The sequence below is a fragment of the Pseudopipra pipra genome, chromosome 12, assembly GCF_036250125.1.
Source record: "Pseudopipra pipra isolate bDixPip1 chromosome 12, bDixPip1.hap1, whole genome shotgun sequence".
NCBI classification, from domain to species: domain Eukaryota; kingdom Metazoa; phylum Chordata; class Aves; order Passeriformes; family Pipridae; genus Pseudopipra; species Pseudopipra pipra.
The window spans coordinates 3,266,701-3,284,962 of record NC_087560.1 but is presented as its reverse complement, the minus strand read 5'-3'; the positions used below and the strand labels follow the sequence as shown (position 1 = coordinate 3,284,962).

General features: G+C 41.4%; 1 protein-coding gene across 1 annotated transcript in view; it reads left to right on the top strand.

Annotated features, from left to right (window-relative positions):
* ETFA (electron transfer flavoprotein subunit alpha) overlaps window positions 1-18,262 on the top strand; it is a 29,439-nt gene that overhangs the window by 10,240 nt on the left and 937 nt on the right. Inside the window, exons 6-11 of the mRNA XM_064668434.1 lie at window positions 639-749; window positions 1,850-1,951; window positions 2,799-2,867; window positions 3,881-3,963; window positions 14,741-14,806; window positions 18,182-18,262. Coding sequence (XP_064524504.1) covers window positions 639-749; window positions 1,850-1,951; window positions 2,799-2,867; window positions 3,881-3,963; window positions 14,741-14,806; window positions 18,182-18,262 — 512 coding nt within the window. The remainder of the gene's footprint in view (window positions 1-638; window positions 750-1,849; window positions 1,952-2,798; window positions 2,868-3,880; window positions 3,964-14,740; window positions 14,807-18,181) is intronic.

The window sequence follows — 18,262 nt, the reverse complement described above, 5'->3', positions numbered from 1 at the left end:
ATTACATTTTGAGTTACGTTACCACAATGTGGGTTTGTGTTGCACTTTTAAGTTGCTTCCCAGTAATTCACAGTTTCAAGATGACTTCGTTTGTGAATAGTTTGTTAAGAAAAATGTTGCAGCATTTTTTTTTCTTTTAGTGTTCCCTGCAGCCTGCAGTGTGAAGTACTGTATTATATTATAAGAGAAACACAGTCCCACAGATACTTGGGGGAGGCCTCATTGTCTTCAGTTCTGATGAGTTCATGCAACAGGATAAAAGATCTACTTTGAATTGTAGACATCCTTTAAGAATGGCATTTTCAAAGTTGTTTTTTTTTTTGTCCTTTCTGAAATTTAAAAGCTCATCCATAAGAGATGATCTGAATGCTTTGTATCCTTTAAAAATAGAGCATTTGTCATTATACTTCTGAAACATGGAGCTAAAAAGTAAATTAAACTATTTGTAATCTGTATTTATTAAGTGCCAAGTTTTGGTTACCTAAAACTGCAATTTTGGGAAGTACCTTTGTGGATATTGTTCTAGTACAACAGCTAACGTGTTTTTGATATTAGGTTGTGTTGTTTTGTGTTTTTTTTTTTTAAGCACAATATGTCTGATAATCATCTTTAAATTTTTAATGTGCCTTTTTTGTTAGGAAATATTCTTTGCACTGTGCAGTGTGATGAAGCAGTTAAAGTGTTCACTGTACGAGGAACTTCGTTTGAGGCTGCACCAGCAAGTGGTGGCAGTGCCAGTGTAGAAAAGTGTGAGTATTTGTTCTGGGATTCTGTTGTTTTATGTAATGGTTAGTTTTGCCCACTGCATGGTGATGTTTTGTAGAAGCATCTGTCAAAACAAACTGATTGTTGTAATGTTAGCTCTATACTTTTAGTACAGGTACTTGTGCTGTTTAGTGATGTCTGCTATGGATTATCTGCTCCGTTCCTCCCTTTTCTTTGACTTGAAAAGGAGATTGTCTCTGCTGAAATCTCTGCTTGTTGTGCTCGCTGCTTAAACTTCTGCCACTGTAATCTTGAAACTTCAAGTAAGGACAAGTTACAGCTGTTTGAATAACCAGATTGGTTTTCAAAACAAGACTGAGCAAAAATAAAAGTGGCTGGCTCTCCACAGTTTTGGTTTAATCACATTGCAATCGAGATGGGTCATTACATCACCAAGCTAAATTAGAAGCCGTTTAAATTGATTTGAGAACACCCAGTTGTTGATCAGTTTTAACTATCTCAGTTTAAATTACTATTTAATGAAGCCAGTGTAGCTTTCATAGTAGAGAGATCCAGTCACAGAATGACAAAGGAGTTGAGGTTAGAAGGGATCTCTAGACATCATCTAGTCCAGCCCCTGCGAGAAGTTGCCTGGGACTGTGTCTGGTCAGGCTTTGAGTATCTCCACATATGGAGACTTCACAGCCACTCTGGGCAACCTGTTTGATCACTTCTGCTGTTTTTCACTGTGGGCCTTTTTCCTTGTGATGTAGTGCCTGCCTCTGAGCCTTCCTGTATTTCCTAATGTCTGTTAATGTTAGAAATCTTACTTCAGATCAGTATACTGCACTGTCAGTGCATCACCTAAGTGACTTCTTTGCCTGTCTGAGTAAGAAGCACAGGTCTTGTGCTGGGTTCCTGTCAATGTGTAGCATTTATACAACAGAACTTCATTTCAGTGCAGCTTGTAGTGAACGAGACTTGTACCCAGAGCCACAGAGCAACTACTGACAGTGGTTAAAGCTCGCGGTAGAGTCGGTCGGAGAATGAACTGTGCTTTAAGTTTAAGCTCAGATTTAAAAGGTTGAAAATACCTGCTTTATCATTTTTCTTGTGGGTGTCTTTGTTTATCTGATGAATGCAGTGACCCCTCCACCCCCCGTTGGTCTCTCTGAATGGATTGAGCAGAAGTTGACAAAAAGCGATCGGCCGGAGCTCACCAGTGCAAAAGTGGTGGTGTCAGGGGGTGAGTTAGATAATATGGAAACTGTCTTGTGATGCATTTAAGTACCTCTTCCTAAATAGTATCTGTAGCAGAACACTGTAATGTGATACATTAAAAAAAAAAAAAAAAGATGTAATTCTGAAATATGCCATAGGGGCTGCTGGGAAGGCACTCAACATGTATGTTTTGTGGGGAGGTAGAACATGAGTTTAACATATGCTGGTTGGCTTTGTAAGAACATTGTCATATTTGGTGAGTCCCTTTCAAATTTTAGCAATATGAAGTGCTATTAGTTTGAAATCTATCATGTTTAAAATTACTGCTAATTATTACAGGCAGTCCAACCATTCTTATGCAGTGGCTTTAATGATTTTAAAACCCATTATGTTTGTATTCTGCTCCTCGGGTATCGAGTGATGGACTGTGATTTTTACTGTATGCCTATGGCTAAAATGATTCCTTAGTTATCCCACTACAGAATTTTGTACCTAAAGCCAGCAGAGGGAGCACAAATTAGTTGAAAAAAATGCTGTTTCCCTGATTTTGGAGAATGATGTGGACGGTGCTGTGTGCCGGAAGGAAACAAGACAGTGGTGTTGGTTTATACATATAAAATATTAATCACAAAGACAAAAGCTAAATCTCCAAGTATTACATACTGGTTAGTAATGCATCCAAAAATACCCTGTGCAAGCGTGTCTTCGAGTCTTTGCAAACTCAAATATTCCTATGGAAAGTGGGCAATAAATATAGGCAATAAACATAACAAAAAATAAACATAGCAAAAAAATAAACATAGGCAATAAGAAAATCTTAAAGCATATTATGTTCTTCTTTCTTGATCTTTTTTTTGTTCTTAACTTTTAAGGGAGGGGGATGAAGAGTGGTGAAAATTTCAAGTTGTTATATGACCTTGCGGATCAACTGCATGCTGCAGGTAAACTTGTTTTTCTCTGTTTCTGTTTAACCCTGTTCATTATATTTTAAAATGTCACATTAAAAACAATGTTCGTCTTGAGTCTTTTATTTTCATGTATTAAAAAAACTCTTAGAATCCTCTTACTTTAGTAATAGATGAAGTTTTGTCAACTGTATTTACATGCCTGTGTAGGCAGCAAAATGCTAAACTGTAATGTTCCCTGTCCTTCTCAAGTCTCCGGAACAGAAGCTTGCAGACAGAAAGTGAAGTTGTCTTAGCTCACTTTGAAGAGCTGATACTTTGTTCATACATCCTTTTATACCACTCCTTTACAGAATCCTGTTCACATTTGTTATAGTTCGAGTGGCTCTGTCCTTTTGCTGTGCTCTTGTGTGAATAGGAGCAAACCAACCATATACAGTGTTGAGCTAAGTATTTTTGGGTAAAGGCTGGGGGAGAAGGAGGAACTGTTTGCTTTAACGTTTCAATTTCATTAATTTTAGCTTTCACAAGTGTATAAATTTATAGTTTTACATGACTGGCTTTGTTTTTATATTGGTGTCTTCGTTAACTAAATGTCCATATGGCATTTTCAAGTTTACTTTGATATTTTTCTTTACCATGCCTGACTTCTGAGATTCACAGCAATTCAAGATGCCACATATGTTCTATTCAAACTTGAAGGAACATTTTGGGAAGGCATTTATGGGAAAATCCTCTTGACAAAGCAACAAGAAAAAATAATGGAAATGTGCCAGACTGAAATCCTTGGGTTTAAATATATGGCCCTTTGGTGCTGGGAGTGAGGATTTCCTGTTGCTTATGAAGTGCATTAGCACTCAGTATTTGGAAGTTTTTAGCTAGTGGTATAGAGAAGGATTACCATAAGAGCTTTTAAGAGGGAAGTTTCTAAATACGTGCCCTTAGAGTGTGGGACTCTTCAGTAAAACCCATGTGCTTTTATGGTGATAGAAATTTGGCTCGCTAATATTTTAAAAAAAAAACCATTGGAAATATTTTCTTTCAACTAGTTGGAGCTTCCCGTGCAGCTGTTGACGCTGGCTTTGTTCCTAATGACTTGCAAGTCGGACAGACGGGCAAAATAGTAGCACCAGTAAGTATGGAAATGTCTCTCATAACAGAGCTGTGATGTTTTCTAGTGTGCATTTTCCTTCAGAACACGCACTGAGAGGTGAGCTGAGCCTTAGTACTGAGCCTGACAGGAAAATCTGAGTGTGCCCAGTGTGATACTTGCCCACACATTCCCAGAGCAACACAAGCAAGCTGTGATGGAGATCTCTCCCAGGGGTCAGTCAGATGTGTTCTGCCAGGGGTTTTGCACTATGGACTTTTTCACAGTTGCCTGTGCTGAACATTTTCTAGCTTTCTAGCAGCCAGCATTGATATACTAAAAGATGTCGTTGCCAACAGAAACTTGAAATTATATTGATCCAGGGCTTGATCTCTGGCAATTGTGCGTTCTAGGTTTTTACAGGTGATGGTTTTTTAAAAACTTCTAGTAACTGGATGATGGCAGTACAGTCTAAGCAAAAGTTTTGTAAGATATGAAAGTGCAAGAAGTTTAAGAGATAAATAATCTGCAGGTTGGCAGCCATACTCTAATGAGTGTCTTAATATTGGGTCATAACCTGCTGCACATCTTTTTCTGCTATCTTTGCATCATGCTGTCACCAGGAACTGATTTCTGTGTCTTTTTGTATCTGTGCAGGGCTTTCTGTCCTGTAGGGGTCTGACACTACTTTCATTGTTGTTTATGGCCTGAGGAGATGAGAGGAAAGCAGTGGACAGATAAAGCACTTGAGTTTTTGTAAATAAGAAGGTACAGCTGTAGCTCATCTGAGTGTGGGGCAGGATGTGCAGTAACACATTCTGAGGTGTGATGATCATGGCCATGAGCAGGGAATTGTGACCAAGGCCATGGGCAGGTGTGGCCATCTGTCAGGGGTATTCTGAGCTACAGAGTGCAGCAAAGGTTTAGCCTCTCAGTAAGCAGTTCTTTGTGTATGGCAACAGAAGGCACTGAGGAACAACTTTTTACTTGAGACCAGAAAGGAAGAATGAGCTAGAACTTACCAGAGAAACTTTTCATATGTCAACTGCTGCATTAACTGATTTGTAATAATTTAAATAATACTAAAAAGCTGTCCAAAGCCTTGCTAAGATCTGAAAAGTTTTGCCCTGTCCATTATTTTGCTCGTGATTCATCTGTCAAGATAGAGCAATACTTGGGTATCAAAGACAGGAACTTGTGATTCCTGGAGTCTGTTGTCAGTTCTGCCTACTGTGTTTTCTTGAACAAGATGCTTTGTGCTCCTGATTCCTTCTGTCTTGAATTGTGGATAAGGATGTTTGCTGCTTTTCTCAAAGTCCTCATCAGAGGCCATCTGAGGATAGCCCTGTGGGGCTGAGTGGAGCTATTTCTAGGCATGCTAATGTAAATAACCTGTAAATCTATATGATAACCAACTTCTACAAAAAATAGCTTCTGAGAAGTAGGCCTATTGATAAGACAAGGTCTGCCTGTTTGCAGAGTGTGTCCTTCTACAATATTGATAGCAATATTAAACTCTGTGCAAGGAAATTGTGAGGCCCTGCAGATTATAAATGCAACCCTAACTCTTTCTGCTTACCAGGGTGTAAGCCAAGTGTCATTTAACTGTGTCTTTTGAAAGGCAATGAGATGAGGCTGACCATCCTTAGTTCTCCACTACCCAAATATCCATTAATGAGGTGGAGAATACTAATTTGAAGACAGCTCAGTTCTGGTTTATGTGTCTCAAGGCTCAACAATGAACATTCTTTCCAGAGTCAAGGGCATATAAACAATTATGTTGAAACAAAAAAGGCTACTTTTTGATGAAGATACAATGCCATTTTTTGCCACAGATGGCCCATAGCGACATGTGAAAGTCATAAGAACATACAGCCCCAGCACAGGGTCACAGCAGTGTTGTCATTGTCATCCTCTGGAGGTTGTTGGAACAGCCATTAGTCGGGACTGACGAATGAATGTGTCAATAAATGATCCGAACTGGCACAGTTGTGTGGTGCTGCATCTGTTTGTCAGCAGGGCTGATGCATTTTTCTCTCATCTCCCTTCTTAACAAATAGTTATTAAACAGCGAGTTCTGCAGAGTGCTGAAAATTATGTGTCCTTTCTTTGAAATCGTTCAGATCTTTCATCAGGATCTTAAAATACGTGCGAGGACAACATACGGTGGGTTAAAAGTATAGAAAATATTATATGTTAACTGTAATGAAAGTGCAAATTGAATTGAGAGTAAGCCCACAAAGTTGCTGACTAGAACTAATTTTTCAGTGTGCTGGATAGGTATCTTAAATATGAGGCAATTGAAAGCTGCAAATTCTTAATTTAACATTCCTAATTCTACTTCACTGTGTTTTTGGTACTTCAGCGAGAAAATTATTCTGTGCAGTGGAAGATAGAGTTGACTTGGAGGAGTAGAACTGAGCTCTTTTGATCAGATCAGGATGACACTGGCTATTTTAACAGTTCTCAAGATGCTGCTTTTCTCCTGTATATGCTTGGTACCAGTAGTTCAGGGAGAGCTTGTGATGTTCTACCTGGAGAATTGCAGAGCAGGTTTGTCCTTTGGTCGGTTATATTTGCTGAGACCCAAGGTTTGTGTGCAGTTTTGGGCTCCAGTTGACACGGTGCCCTTGTGGGTGTGTGGGTTTTAAGCAGGGGAAGAGTCTGGGATATGGAAAACTGTTGTAGTTGGAGACCCGGCTGCTCTCCCATGCAGCTGCTCCTTCCTGATGGGAAAGTATCTCAGTGCCTGCTCTTACCCTTCTATTAATAGTCTCTTGCCCGGTCTCAGTGGAGGATTGGAATGCATTGTTTTTAAAGGACTCTGGAATTGGGTCATTTTTGAGCCTGCAGAGGGAAAAGGGTTAGTTACAAGCTCAGGAAGAGGGGAGGTGCTTCTGCTGCTTTTTCTGTGTGACTGCTGTGGAGTATTTCTGTGCTCATCACTGGGTAAGAAGAGAATAGTCTAAAAGGTCTGCTTAATTCTTCCACTTGTCTTTGACTGTAGATCTGGGGGAAGGAAGGGTCATTTTCAACATTGGTCCTTCAGTAGTTCTGTGACTGGCTTCAGTTTTTAAGATGCAGCCCAGCCAGTGCATCACAGGACACGAGAACCTCACAGCCACAGCAGCTTTCCCAAAATCCCCCTGTATTAAAACAACACACAGAACAGTTAATACTCACAGAACAGTTGGAGTTCATTTTGCTTAAGTGATGGAAGAATGCAGTTAATTAAGGAGTACAGATTTCACCTTCTTTCTGTTTGAGACTTGATTCTACCTCTCTCTTCCAGAATAGCCTTGGATCACTCAGCTTCAAGGTTTTGTTCATGTTGGTATTATGCAGATTGTTGGGGTTTCTTTGGTAATTTTTCTCTTGTACAATTTTATTCCAGTGAAAGTATTCAGTGTATTATTTTTGCTTCTGTTTGTAGCTTTTTTTTACCTATTGATTTCAAGTGATTGCAGCTCCTATTTGAACATTCTGTCTTATGAAAGAGAAGGCTGATTTGTGTTATGTGATGAGATGGAAGGAAGGAAGTTTTTAGGCATAAGTGGATATATTAAAATATAAAATGTTGCCTTCCTAATGAAAAAAGCAGTTTAGTATATTCAGTGTCTTTAATCAGTGACAACCATTTTAGCATATTTTTTAAAATTAGAAGCCACTATTTCTTATATGCAGGTGTTCTGCAGAAAAATGAAATTCAGTTCTCAGATTTTAAGCGCTGTGTGTAGTTTCTGTTTAAGAAAAAAGCCCTTGTAAGGATGCTCAAATTATCTGATTTTGGATGAAAATATCCTTCCCATGAGTGTCTACTATTAAATATTAGTTAAGTATGTCCAGTTAGAAAATACTGAATTCCCTACACAAATCAAGCCTCCCACCACCACCCCAGAGCAACTGCTATTTTTAGATAAGAAATTTAAGATAGTCAGGAGTGTTAGTTTTCACAGTAAAAATCTTTCTAGTTCTCTGTCTCATGATCACAAAAAAAGAAACAAGAACAAATAGGAGGACGAGAAGAAAGAAAGTAAAAAATGTTTTTTTAGTTATTTAAAACTTTTGTAAATGGAACATGAATGCTTCATTTATTAGTTCAGTATTAGCTTTCCCAATTATGGTGTAATTAGTGACTTTTCTAACATGCAAAGTAGTAGGTAATCTTTCTCAGGAACTTGTGTAATTTGTCTGATATTTAAGCAAAAAAAGTTCTGATCCAGGTGGGAAATCCTGCACTCTCTGCAATTCCAAGAAGTGCCTGTCTTTGGACACCCGAAATGTTCCCGTGGTTTCCCAGGTTTTCCCCTGTGTCCTATTCTAATTAATTATATTCTCCCTTCAGCTTTTGAAGGGAGATGGGGCTGTGCTGGGATCATCTCACTCTCAACTTCTTGCCTCTAAAAACCAGCCAAAACCTCAATGGCACCGAGAGTTGCTTTTTTTGGCAAGTGTGTGTGAATTTAGGCTGTTTATTTAGTTATCCTCTGACCTTGTGGAGGATCTGCTGCTGCTTGATAGACGTCTTTCTGGTTTAATCTCTTCAGAGTTTAAATGTTCACTCTTGAAATTTATTTTCCTCTGAAGTCTCTGTTCTTTCAAGGTCTAGTTCTGTCACTATAGTTTTCCTTGTAGGTTTTCCTAGCTGGCAGAATGCCTTTTTTTTTTTTTTTTTTAAGGTGCTCAGTTGCTGCTGTCTTGTTACTTTGAACACTGGGCACAGGACTCTTAACAGATGACAAGAATGAGATGGAAAACTCAGGAAGGCACAGGTTAGGAAATATGTGATGTAACAATAATTGACACTGGATTAAATGATTGTGCTAGAAATGTGATATGATTGCACTGAAGGCAGGTGTGTGTGCTGAGAAACCTCGGGTGGGGAAGGCAGATGGGAATTCAGTGTAGTTCTGATATGATTGCAGTAAACTGCTTGGCTTCCCTGCTCGAGCTTCACTTTCCTACTGGAGGGTCTCTCTGGCTCTACTGGATTGCAGGAACTTCAGAAGGGAGGCAGATTTACAACTGTCAGGAATTGACAGGAATAATGAGGGAAAAAGAGGCATGTTAGAGGTGCAGCAGCTTCAGGTGAGATGCTGAGGAGTGAGATGTTGGCTCAGTTAAAAGGCACCAAAGCTGTGGAAGAGCAGTGGAATTATTGTTGCTCCACCTCTTCTGCAAGAGGATGGGATACTTTCTGAGCTTCTCTGTGCCTCAGTATTTACCAGGCATCCCTTTCACTCCAGTGAGTGGCATTTTTGCACTAAGTAGTCATCACCTTGCTTTGAGAGTGGCACAGTGTCATATAATTTACATAATTCCTGTATTTTGTATTTCTTTGTATTTGGTGGCAAAGCAAACACTCCACCCAGCCTGGGTTTGTTTTTTCTAAAATTCCTGGGTGACTCCTGGTTTCTTTGCATAGTAAATGGGTGCTAACTGCTCGAGTGTTACTTCCCATCACTTTCTTAGGGATCCTTTGCTTGCTCAGGTTTGCTTATCTGTTTTTTCCTTTCACTCTTTTGTCAGGAAGTGTAAGGAAAGTGAAACAAAGCATATTTTATTCTAGTATTTTTGTTCTTATTTTGTTCTCTGCCTCTTATCTAAAATTACTGACAATGAACTAATTAAATTCTCTTACCTTCATGAGGAGTGTCACTCGTCTCATCTTGATTGTACTCACTTTAAAAATGTTCTACTCCTTGCTTATCAGTGAGAAGATCCTAATTACATCCTCATTTGTTACACATACAAGGGAATATTGAGATACCAGAGTTTCTCTCTTCAAAACCATGGTACACAATTTCATAATTTCTCCTACCCTCCGCTGTAGGACTGTGTTATTTGGACATTAGGTTTGCACTGTACAAATGGCTGAGGCTGTTAGGCAGCCAGCAGATGGGAATAGCACTGGGAAAACTGACCATGCCTGGGAAATTGGTTTTGGAATATCTCCTCTGATAATTCACTATTGTTGAAAAGTAGCTTTATAGTGGCAAACTTTAGAGAGCTGTTTGTATGCAGCTGGGACTGAATTTACAGACTGTGTTTCTCTGACTTGCTAAAAAGCTGAGGATTGACAACCCCTTTCATCCTGCATTATCCAACGTAGCTTTTAACTCCAAGAAAACTATGTTCACAAATTGATGCTCTGCTCCTCTGGGGTTGGTGCAGAAACATTAAATTGTACTAAAATATTCATATGTGAGTGCATTTAGCTGAAAGCAATTGATGTGCTTTTCCCTGGAGAGAGGAAAAAAAAAACTGCTGTATGGCCCTGCACTCCAGCAGACACCCTAACCACGCTTAAGAGTAATTACACAGCTTGGCTGATCAAAGGTTCTTAAAGTGAAAAAGAAACTGTAGTTGGGCTGCAGTTTAGTGATGTGTGCTTCTTGAATGGAACAACTGCATCCAAGCAGTACATAGTGGAGGATTGTTTGATATACAGTGTAATACAGATGAACCAGTGTCAAGGCAGAAAATATTTTATTGGGTTAATAGCTTGTAATTGGAAGGAATCTCTTGTACAAAGCAATTTTCGTCACAAAGATTTCTTTCTAATTTCATTGTCCTTTCACTCTTGCAAAGAAAATAAAATATCTGAGCTGCCTTTAAAAAGAGTATGTGTGCCAGAGGGGTTTATTAAACTGGCCTGTTTAAAAGCATGCCACTGGTAGGATGATAAATTGATGTGTGCTGAAGGTTTTCAGCATAATTCAGAAATTGGCATAAAAATCAATAGGAGCTGACGACATGCTTGCAAAGTAGCTGCCTCAGCTTGGGGTGCACCTGTGGCTGCTCTGAGCTCTGTCACAGCAGCCTCCAAAGGCACTGGGAGTTGCAGTAAAAACTGTTCTTGTACTTCTGTTGAGTTCCTTAACTGCCCCAAGACAGCCTAAGGCATATTTAAATATTCTCATAAGCATAAATGAAGTAATATCATATGCCACGAATTATTCTATAAATAATTGGAAGAGTCTGTGTGCACAGGAAAATAACTGCATTGGTAGACTGGTAATTATAATCATCCCCATATAGCTCTCTTGTGCATTTATCCAAACTGGCTGCATGGATTCTGGAACCAGGAGTGCAGATTGTTGCACATGAAGTCTCATGGACTTGCAGTAGCTGCCAATATGTAAATTGGGTACGTTTGAAGCAGAAAGAGAGTTTAGGGAATGGCTGAGGAGGATTTTTTCATTTTAATGATTAGTGTGCAATGACTCTGTAAGACACACGGTTTTTCAACAAAAATGACAATGGTAAGGCTAGATGAATACTTTAACTAGCAACAGAGAAGCTGGATTCTTGACTTGGAATCTTGTCTTTGAATAGGATAAATCTGGGAGTTGGAGTTGTGTTTCTTTTTAGGGTGGTTGGGATGCAGATCTCTGCTTACAGACTCGGAGGTCTCTGTCAGGGTTCTGGCTGCCACTGTGGGATATCGTGTGGCCAGATTAAAGCACTTCTGGCCTTAGTGCCAGTTTGCTGGCAGAATCACCTTGGGCTGCTGCTGTAGTCACTGTGAGAAGCCTCATGGGTGCTGGTGCCCCCATCTCCACATCTTCCCACTGCTGGCCAAGCCCTTCCTGCAGCAGCACATCTGGAGTGTTGGTGCCTCCTGATGGTGCCTCCTTCCCCTCTGCTCCTGGGCTGTTTGGTCCATTCAGCTTCCTGTGCTGTGTTACTGCACTGTGCTCTTCCCTGCTGGCAGCTCTCTTCTCTGGTGTCCCTTCCCCTGTGCTGATGTCTGCCAGCCACTTCATTAAAAAGTTGTGGCATGACTGTGACACATGTACACCAATTATTTCCTGTGTGAAATGAAGTTACTGCAAGGCAAGGCAATTGTTTAACCTGATGCCATGTCCTTTATACCACCAAAACTTTCTCTTTCCTTGACTTCAGTTGCTTTTGGAAGTTCATTTGTATCAGGCAGTGCAGTGAGCCCCTTGGTGCTGTTTTGTTTCCCATTCTCCTGTGGCACAGTGCTGGCAGCAGCCCTTCAGTGAAAACCTGCCTGTGCACAGCACCAGGGAGCTGAGAAACACCACTCCATGTCCTAGACTTAGATGTAAGTGCCTGTAACTGTGGGCTGTGGATCAGCTGCCTGACAGCAGTAATTAGAGCAGCTTCCAGGGTTCCAAAAAAGCTGGAACTTGAAGTTGGTGTAAAGCCATGTTTGGCCCCTGAGAGGTGTGATCCAGACTCTGATTCGTGCTGTTTGTGCCTCATCCCCTGCACAGATGAGCTCTGAAGGACTGAGGGCTCCTTCCAGGCCTCGTGTGCTCTCTGTGATGGCAGACGTGTCACGCCGTGCAGTTGGAAGGGACACTGCTCTGTGGGACCCATCTGCTCCCTCCATCCCTCCTTCACTCTCTCCACGTTTCTTGGGGCCACAATCCTGACTCAGGCTGTGAGCACTAACAAAGGAGGAATGAGAGGACTCGGCAGAAGGCTTGACAGAAGTTAGTGATTTCAGGGAAAACACCAAAGCAAGGGTATTACTCTGAAAATAACTTAGAAATTTGAATTTCTCAGTCCTTTATGACATCCCTGGATGACTTTCTGAATTTGTTCCTCAGAGAACAGTGAACAGACCTGAATCTTTATCATTCAGACCTTGTGGGTCCTTTGTGTCCCTCCTGCTGAACTGTAGATTAGAACTAGTATTTAAGCAGTCAAGTCTCTTTACAGGACAGAACTGTTGATAAGAACTGTCCCTGTGTTATCTGCCTGAGAACATTGCTGAGGTGATCTCCCATCAGTGTTAGAGCCAACAGAAGGGACCAGTTGTCTGGACCAGGGAGCCAAAGGCACATAACCTAGAAGGGCATGGCTTAGATACATAATAAATGATTTTTAGACAAGCCTGGTGATTTACAAATGTCCTTTTAATGAAACATCCTTGTCTTTCCTAGATGCTTTAATAGAATATATTCATAGGCATCTGGCTCCTGGTTAGCTGGATTCTTTCCAAAGGCTGAACTTCACAATGTTAAGCAGACTGATAAGAGTATCTGGTAGTCTGGATGACTGGTACTTAATGAATTGCTCTGAAAAAAATCAAATTACAGTAATGTGTCTTTAAAAAGAACTTGTATTAAAGACAGTATGATGTTAGAATAATTTCTTCTGTAACATCTGTTCTTTTATTTGGTATAATTAAAATATTGCATTCTTACCATGAGTTCTTATATGGACATATTATGTTACCTTGCAGCTGTGGTTAAAATGGATTGACCTCCAATATTAATCCACTCGGTAAAAACCTACAGAGGCTGAGGAGTTTGAGTGTGTTCAACAGCTGTGTGGTTTTGTGGAAATGCATGGACTAAATTCTGTGTTTCAATTTCAAAGGAAGCCTTTTTAATAGGAAATACTTTGTTCCTGCTCTGTTTTCCCTCCCTTTCGGTTTTTACAGGAGAGAGTGTTTGTGTTAAAGCATAGAAGAAGTCATAGCTTTTATTTATCTATTCCTGTTTGAAAAACCAATAATAACAGGTGAAATCTGTAGCTGTAGAAACATCAGCAAGCAATCATCTTTCTTTCTTTAATTGCTGTAATGACTCTCAGGCCTGCATGGTCTGTGCTGGAACACCTTGGTTTGCAGCCCCTTCTGTTGGTCTGTGCTGTCCCCCAGCTGTGCTTGGCTCTGCCATGTTAAAGCCACCTCACTGCAATGCACACCTTCAGCTGCACAGCAGTAAGATGACTTTTTTTTTGGCCCCCTTACCCTCCCTGGCCCCCAGAATAATTTCTTGAATTGGATTTGTATGTTCTTAAATATGGACTAGCCTCGTTATTTTTAAAGGAGAAATTGTTATTATTGGAGGTTCTGTCTTTTCTAATCATGTGTGAAGTACCACCTTTTAGTTGGTCTAGACAGATGAGCCATTAATTAATTTCGTGTGTGAGTTTTCTGTTATTGAATGAGTTGGTGAAAAGTACTTTCTTTGGTTTTCTTCTGTACCATTAGTTAGCTGAACTGCACAGCTGGGACTGCTGCCTGCACTGGTGGTGGTGGGAAAACTGTCAGGGAACTCCAATACTCTTGGTTTTGGATAGATTACAGGATGGATGGTTTTCAGCATGAGGGGAAGTAATACCTTTGTGCTGTGACTGACCCAGTCAGTACAGATCTATGTGCCTGTACATTTTAATCTGTTTTGAATGTAAGACTCTGGATGTGAACTGGGAGCCCTGAGGTGCAAAGCTGTTGGTGTACCTGGGATGCACTTCTGTACGTCCTGTGTGGGAGTGGGGAGTGCCTGGGGGAAGGAAAGTTTCAGGGCACGTGGTTGTGGAAGGCTGGGGTAAAGAACAGAACCTACAAGTGTGGAATGCACCAGCCCACTTTGGCAGCTGAAATGTTTTATCCTGCCCTCTTCACCTTTCAAAGGTGCAAACACCTGAATTTCAGCTTCCTATGTTCTGTCTTAGTGAGAGGCTCCAAACAAAAGCCTTGGTTTGCTCTTCAGGCCCTGCATTATCCATTTGGAGGTTACCTTCACACTTGCTTTGGGAATCTCCAGGGTAACACTGCCCTGTCCCCTGCTGAGCAGTGCTGGATGGTTTTCAGGCAGACTTCTTAAATTTGTTTTTTCTCTCGTGTGTCTTTGCCAGATGCTCCTTTGGGATTCTCCTTTTGTAGTTACGTTGCATCCCCAGGTCAGGAAGGGAACCAGTTGTCAGCTGCCTTCAGTATTGAAATTAATGTAAAAACTGCTGCCTGTGATAGATTCTGAGTAGGGTGTGTGAGGGGTTACTGAAACTGTGCTGTGGGTACCAAAAATGCCTCTCTCTTGTTTCCTTCTAGGAACTTTATATTGCCGTGGGAATATCTGGAGCAATCCAACACTTGGCTGGAATGAAAGACAGCAAGGTAAATAAAGGTGGATGTGCTAGAAGAGATTTTTGAGGAAGGAAATGAGTTGACTTCCTTGCTTTTGCATCAGCACTTTAGATGGTTTTCCAACTTTTTTTAATGTTAAAATTGCCCATTTCTCTGCTGCTTTAAAACACACTTGGACAGAAAAAAATATACTGTGGCAAAACATCTCACATAGTAGGAAAACATTTGCACTACAACCCAAAGTGATAAGTTGAAGCAGCTAATTGACTTTGTTTAAAAAAAACCCCAACCCAAACCATGTATGCCTGAATTCTATACAATAGTTCCATTTGCCTTTATTCCAGAGTATGACATATTAATTCATGCATAACAATGTGCAATTTGAATTATGAACTTACTATTCCATAAAGTAAAAGATGTCTCTGACATTCCTGCATTTAGCCATTCAAATGGAAACCTATTATAAAATGGCAGTAAAACTTTAAAAGGTTTAACTCATTACTTGCCAAAGCAAATAATCCAAAATTGGAATTGCCAGTTTGGTCTACAGTGCAGTGTTTGGAAAGAGGAGCAGAGTTACCTGCTGATTTATACTATCCAATGTCAGACATCAAAAACTGGAGGTTGTCCTGCCTCCCCACAGGAATTTTAAAAAGAGGATGTAATTTTTTTTTTCTATTTCCAGTGAATGAAATTAGCCAAGCCAGAACTTTGATTAGCTTATAAAGCTGAGGAAAAGGGTTGCAAAACTTTGCAGGTGGTTTCTTGTGTTCAACCAGTGACAGACCAGTGAGTTTGTGACTGATAACTGTCCTCACAAACCAGCCTGTGTGGTAGGATGATCTCTGCTTTCCTAAATTTTTTTTTGCCATATATTACTGAAATATTTTGGAGGGAAAGTCAAGTAAGCTGCATTTGGGGCCTCAGCCTTGTAGGAGCAGAGACTCAGGTGGGGTTTGCATTAGTTTTATAGCGGAGGAAAACCCACCAAAGGTGGAACTGTGATGGTGAGTGCTGGGCAGGATGAGGGTGCTCTGAGGTGTGGGTGACAGTGTCTGTGCTCTCAGCAGGGCAGGGTGGCTGTGCTCTCAGCAGGGCAGGGTGGCTGTGCTCTCAGCAGGGCAGGGTGGCTGTGCTGTGTCCTGCTCTCAGAGCAGGAACGGGACACGAGCGGGGTCCGAGGGCAGCGCTGCCACCGGCACCTCGGGCCACAGCACCACCAGGGGCTTTGTCTCCAGCTGTTCAGTCTCCAGCTGTGCTCCTGGGGAGCGAGGGCATGGGCAGGTGGGATGAGGAGCAGCTGAGAACTGGGTATTTAAAGCTGCTTCAGACTTGTTCTGACCCTGTTTGTGTTTCTCTCCTGCCTTATCTCAGTTCAGACTGCCAGCAACACTGGGAACTTCTTACTTGAAGTGCCAGAATTTCCTTTGATATATATTGAGCAGTAATATTGTCCTGAACTGTAACAGCAAAACCAGATTTTTTTGGCTTTTCCAATGCCATGTTTGATATTTTGAGATGTTTTCTTATAGGAAATAAGAACAGATTAAATTTGCTGATATGAGATGTATACTTAACACTTCCATTTCTCCCATATCTCATAAACAAATGTGTTTTAAAATTCAGATTTAGTTACTTGTGTTTGTAATGCATTCTGCCTTCCTTTTAGCTGAAGGATATAGATGGAGTTATGGAAAAGATCCAGTTTTCACAAACAAAGCATTATGCAGCCTGGGAGCTCTGGAGTGTCCCCCATCCTCCCTCAGCACTCTGAATTATCTGGCATTGTGAACTTGTACACTTCAGGATACGTTTTCCAAAGCAGTCAGATGCTTTCTACCAAGTGAAATGTATAATTTATTTGTTCTTTACAGCAAGGTAGGAAATGCAGCTTTTGAGGAGACCTGGAGAATCGTTGGTGCTTTCTTTCCTTATTTCCAGTTCCCTCAGGAGACAGTTACTGTATCTGTTCTTTCTGAGAGATTTAACTCACAAAGTTCTGTTGAGCGAGGTGATGCTCTTGCTGCTTAAAGTCTGAGTTAGTAATGAGGTAGGGAACCAAATCTTACTAAAAGGTTGCTTCAGCTAAAGGAGGCAGAGGAAGGCCCAGGATGCCCAACTAAAGCTTCAGATAGGTTTGCAAGCAATGGGTGTTGTGCCAGGGGCAGAGCTGGCAGCTCCTGTGGTGGCACTGACTGCTGGCCTCGGCCAGCCCTCAGCACTGGCCCCTATAGGTGGTTCTGCAAGACATGGCAGGGCCTCAGTAGGGTCAGAGAGGAGTCTTGACTGACAGAATCCTCGGGGATCACAGCCTGGATTTGCTTCCTGCACTGCAGCTTGTCAGGGGAGGTTTGCATTTGCAAATGGTCACTGAAATAAAAACAATCAGCTGTGGGACAAACCCTGAAGGGCAGCGTTGCTGCAGGACCTGCAGGGCCTCGGCAGGGGCAGCGCTGCTGTGGGCACCACCTGCTGCCAGGTAGGATGGGGTCCCTTACAGGGTACAGCCACCTGTGAAGAAACAACAGTTCTGTGGGCCTGGAATCACAGGATTTGTAAACTTTCCTGCCAGTACACCTACCTACTGAGGCAGTGATTTTGCTGGACAAGTACTTTCAGTGGAGCAGTAAAACAGTGACAGGTGAAGTGCTGCTCTCTGGGCGTGGCCCGTGAGCTCCTCAGCTGCCTGTTGGGTTGGAGCTGTCCCGGGTGGGGGGGTTGGTGCCTCGAGTCAGTGTTTAGGTGGGCAGGCAGGACCAGAGTGCTGTGGTTTGGGCCCTGCTTGGTGTAAGGCTCCTTCTATGAGCTGCTGGGTCTTGTTTAAAGATTCTTTTCCCTTCCTTTATGAAGTGTTCCCCATCCTGTTGTAGATTTTGATGTGGACATGCTTATTTTGCTGAAAGCTGTCACAGACAGTTACAGGATGATTTACTTGTATGGCACAGTTTAAATCAAGACACTTTCTGGATCATTGTGCTGGGATTTGTCACATGCCATTTTCTATGGTCTGACAAACTAAATGCTATGCCCTATAGTAAGTACAGAAGCCTTTGGGCAGGGCTTTATTGTGCTTGTTGCAACTGCTGCCCTTTGAGTTAGTTCTGCAACGGAATGGCTTAGAATGCACAGATAATCCTTTGTAGTAATTTTTTTTCTAGGCTTTTCAACAGGGAAGGAGAGCCAAGATGAGCAGGGAAGGGAGCGTTGTTTTTTTGGGGTGTGGTGGTGGGGTCTTTGTTTTTGAGATGGAAAGGAAAAATGTTAAATGCTCTGATCCATATCTTCTGCTTCTGGGGGCTTGGAAAGACTAAAGCCTGTGTTTCCTGGATAAGACATGGCACTGTAATCCAGCCCCAGATATTAATCAATATATAGATTCACATGGTGCTTTACCTTTGCTTGCAGACCATTGTTGCTATTAACAAGGATCCAGAAGCTCCAATTTTCCAAGTGGCAGATTATGGACTGGTGGCAGACTTATTTCAG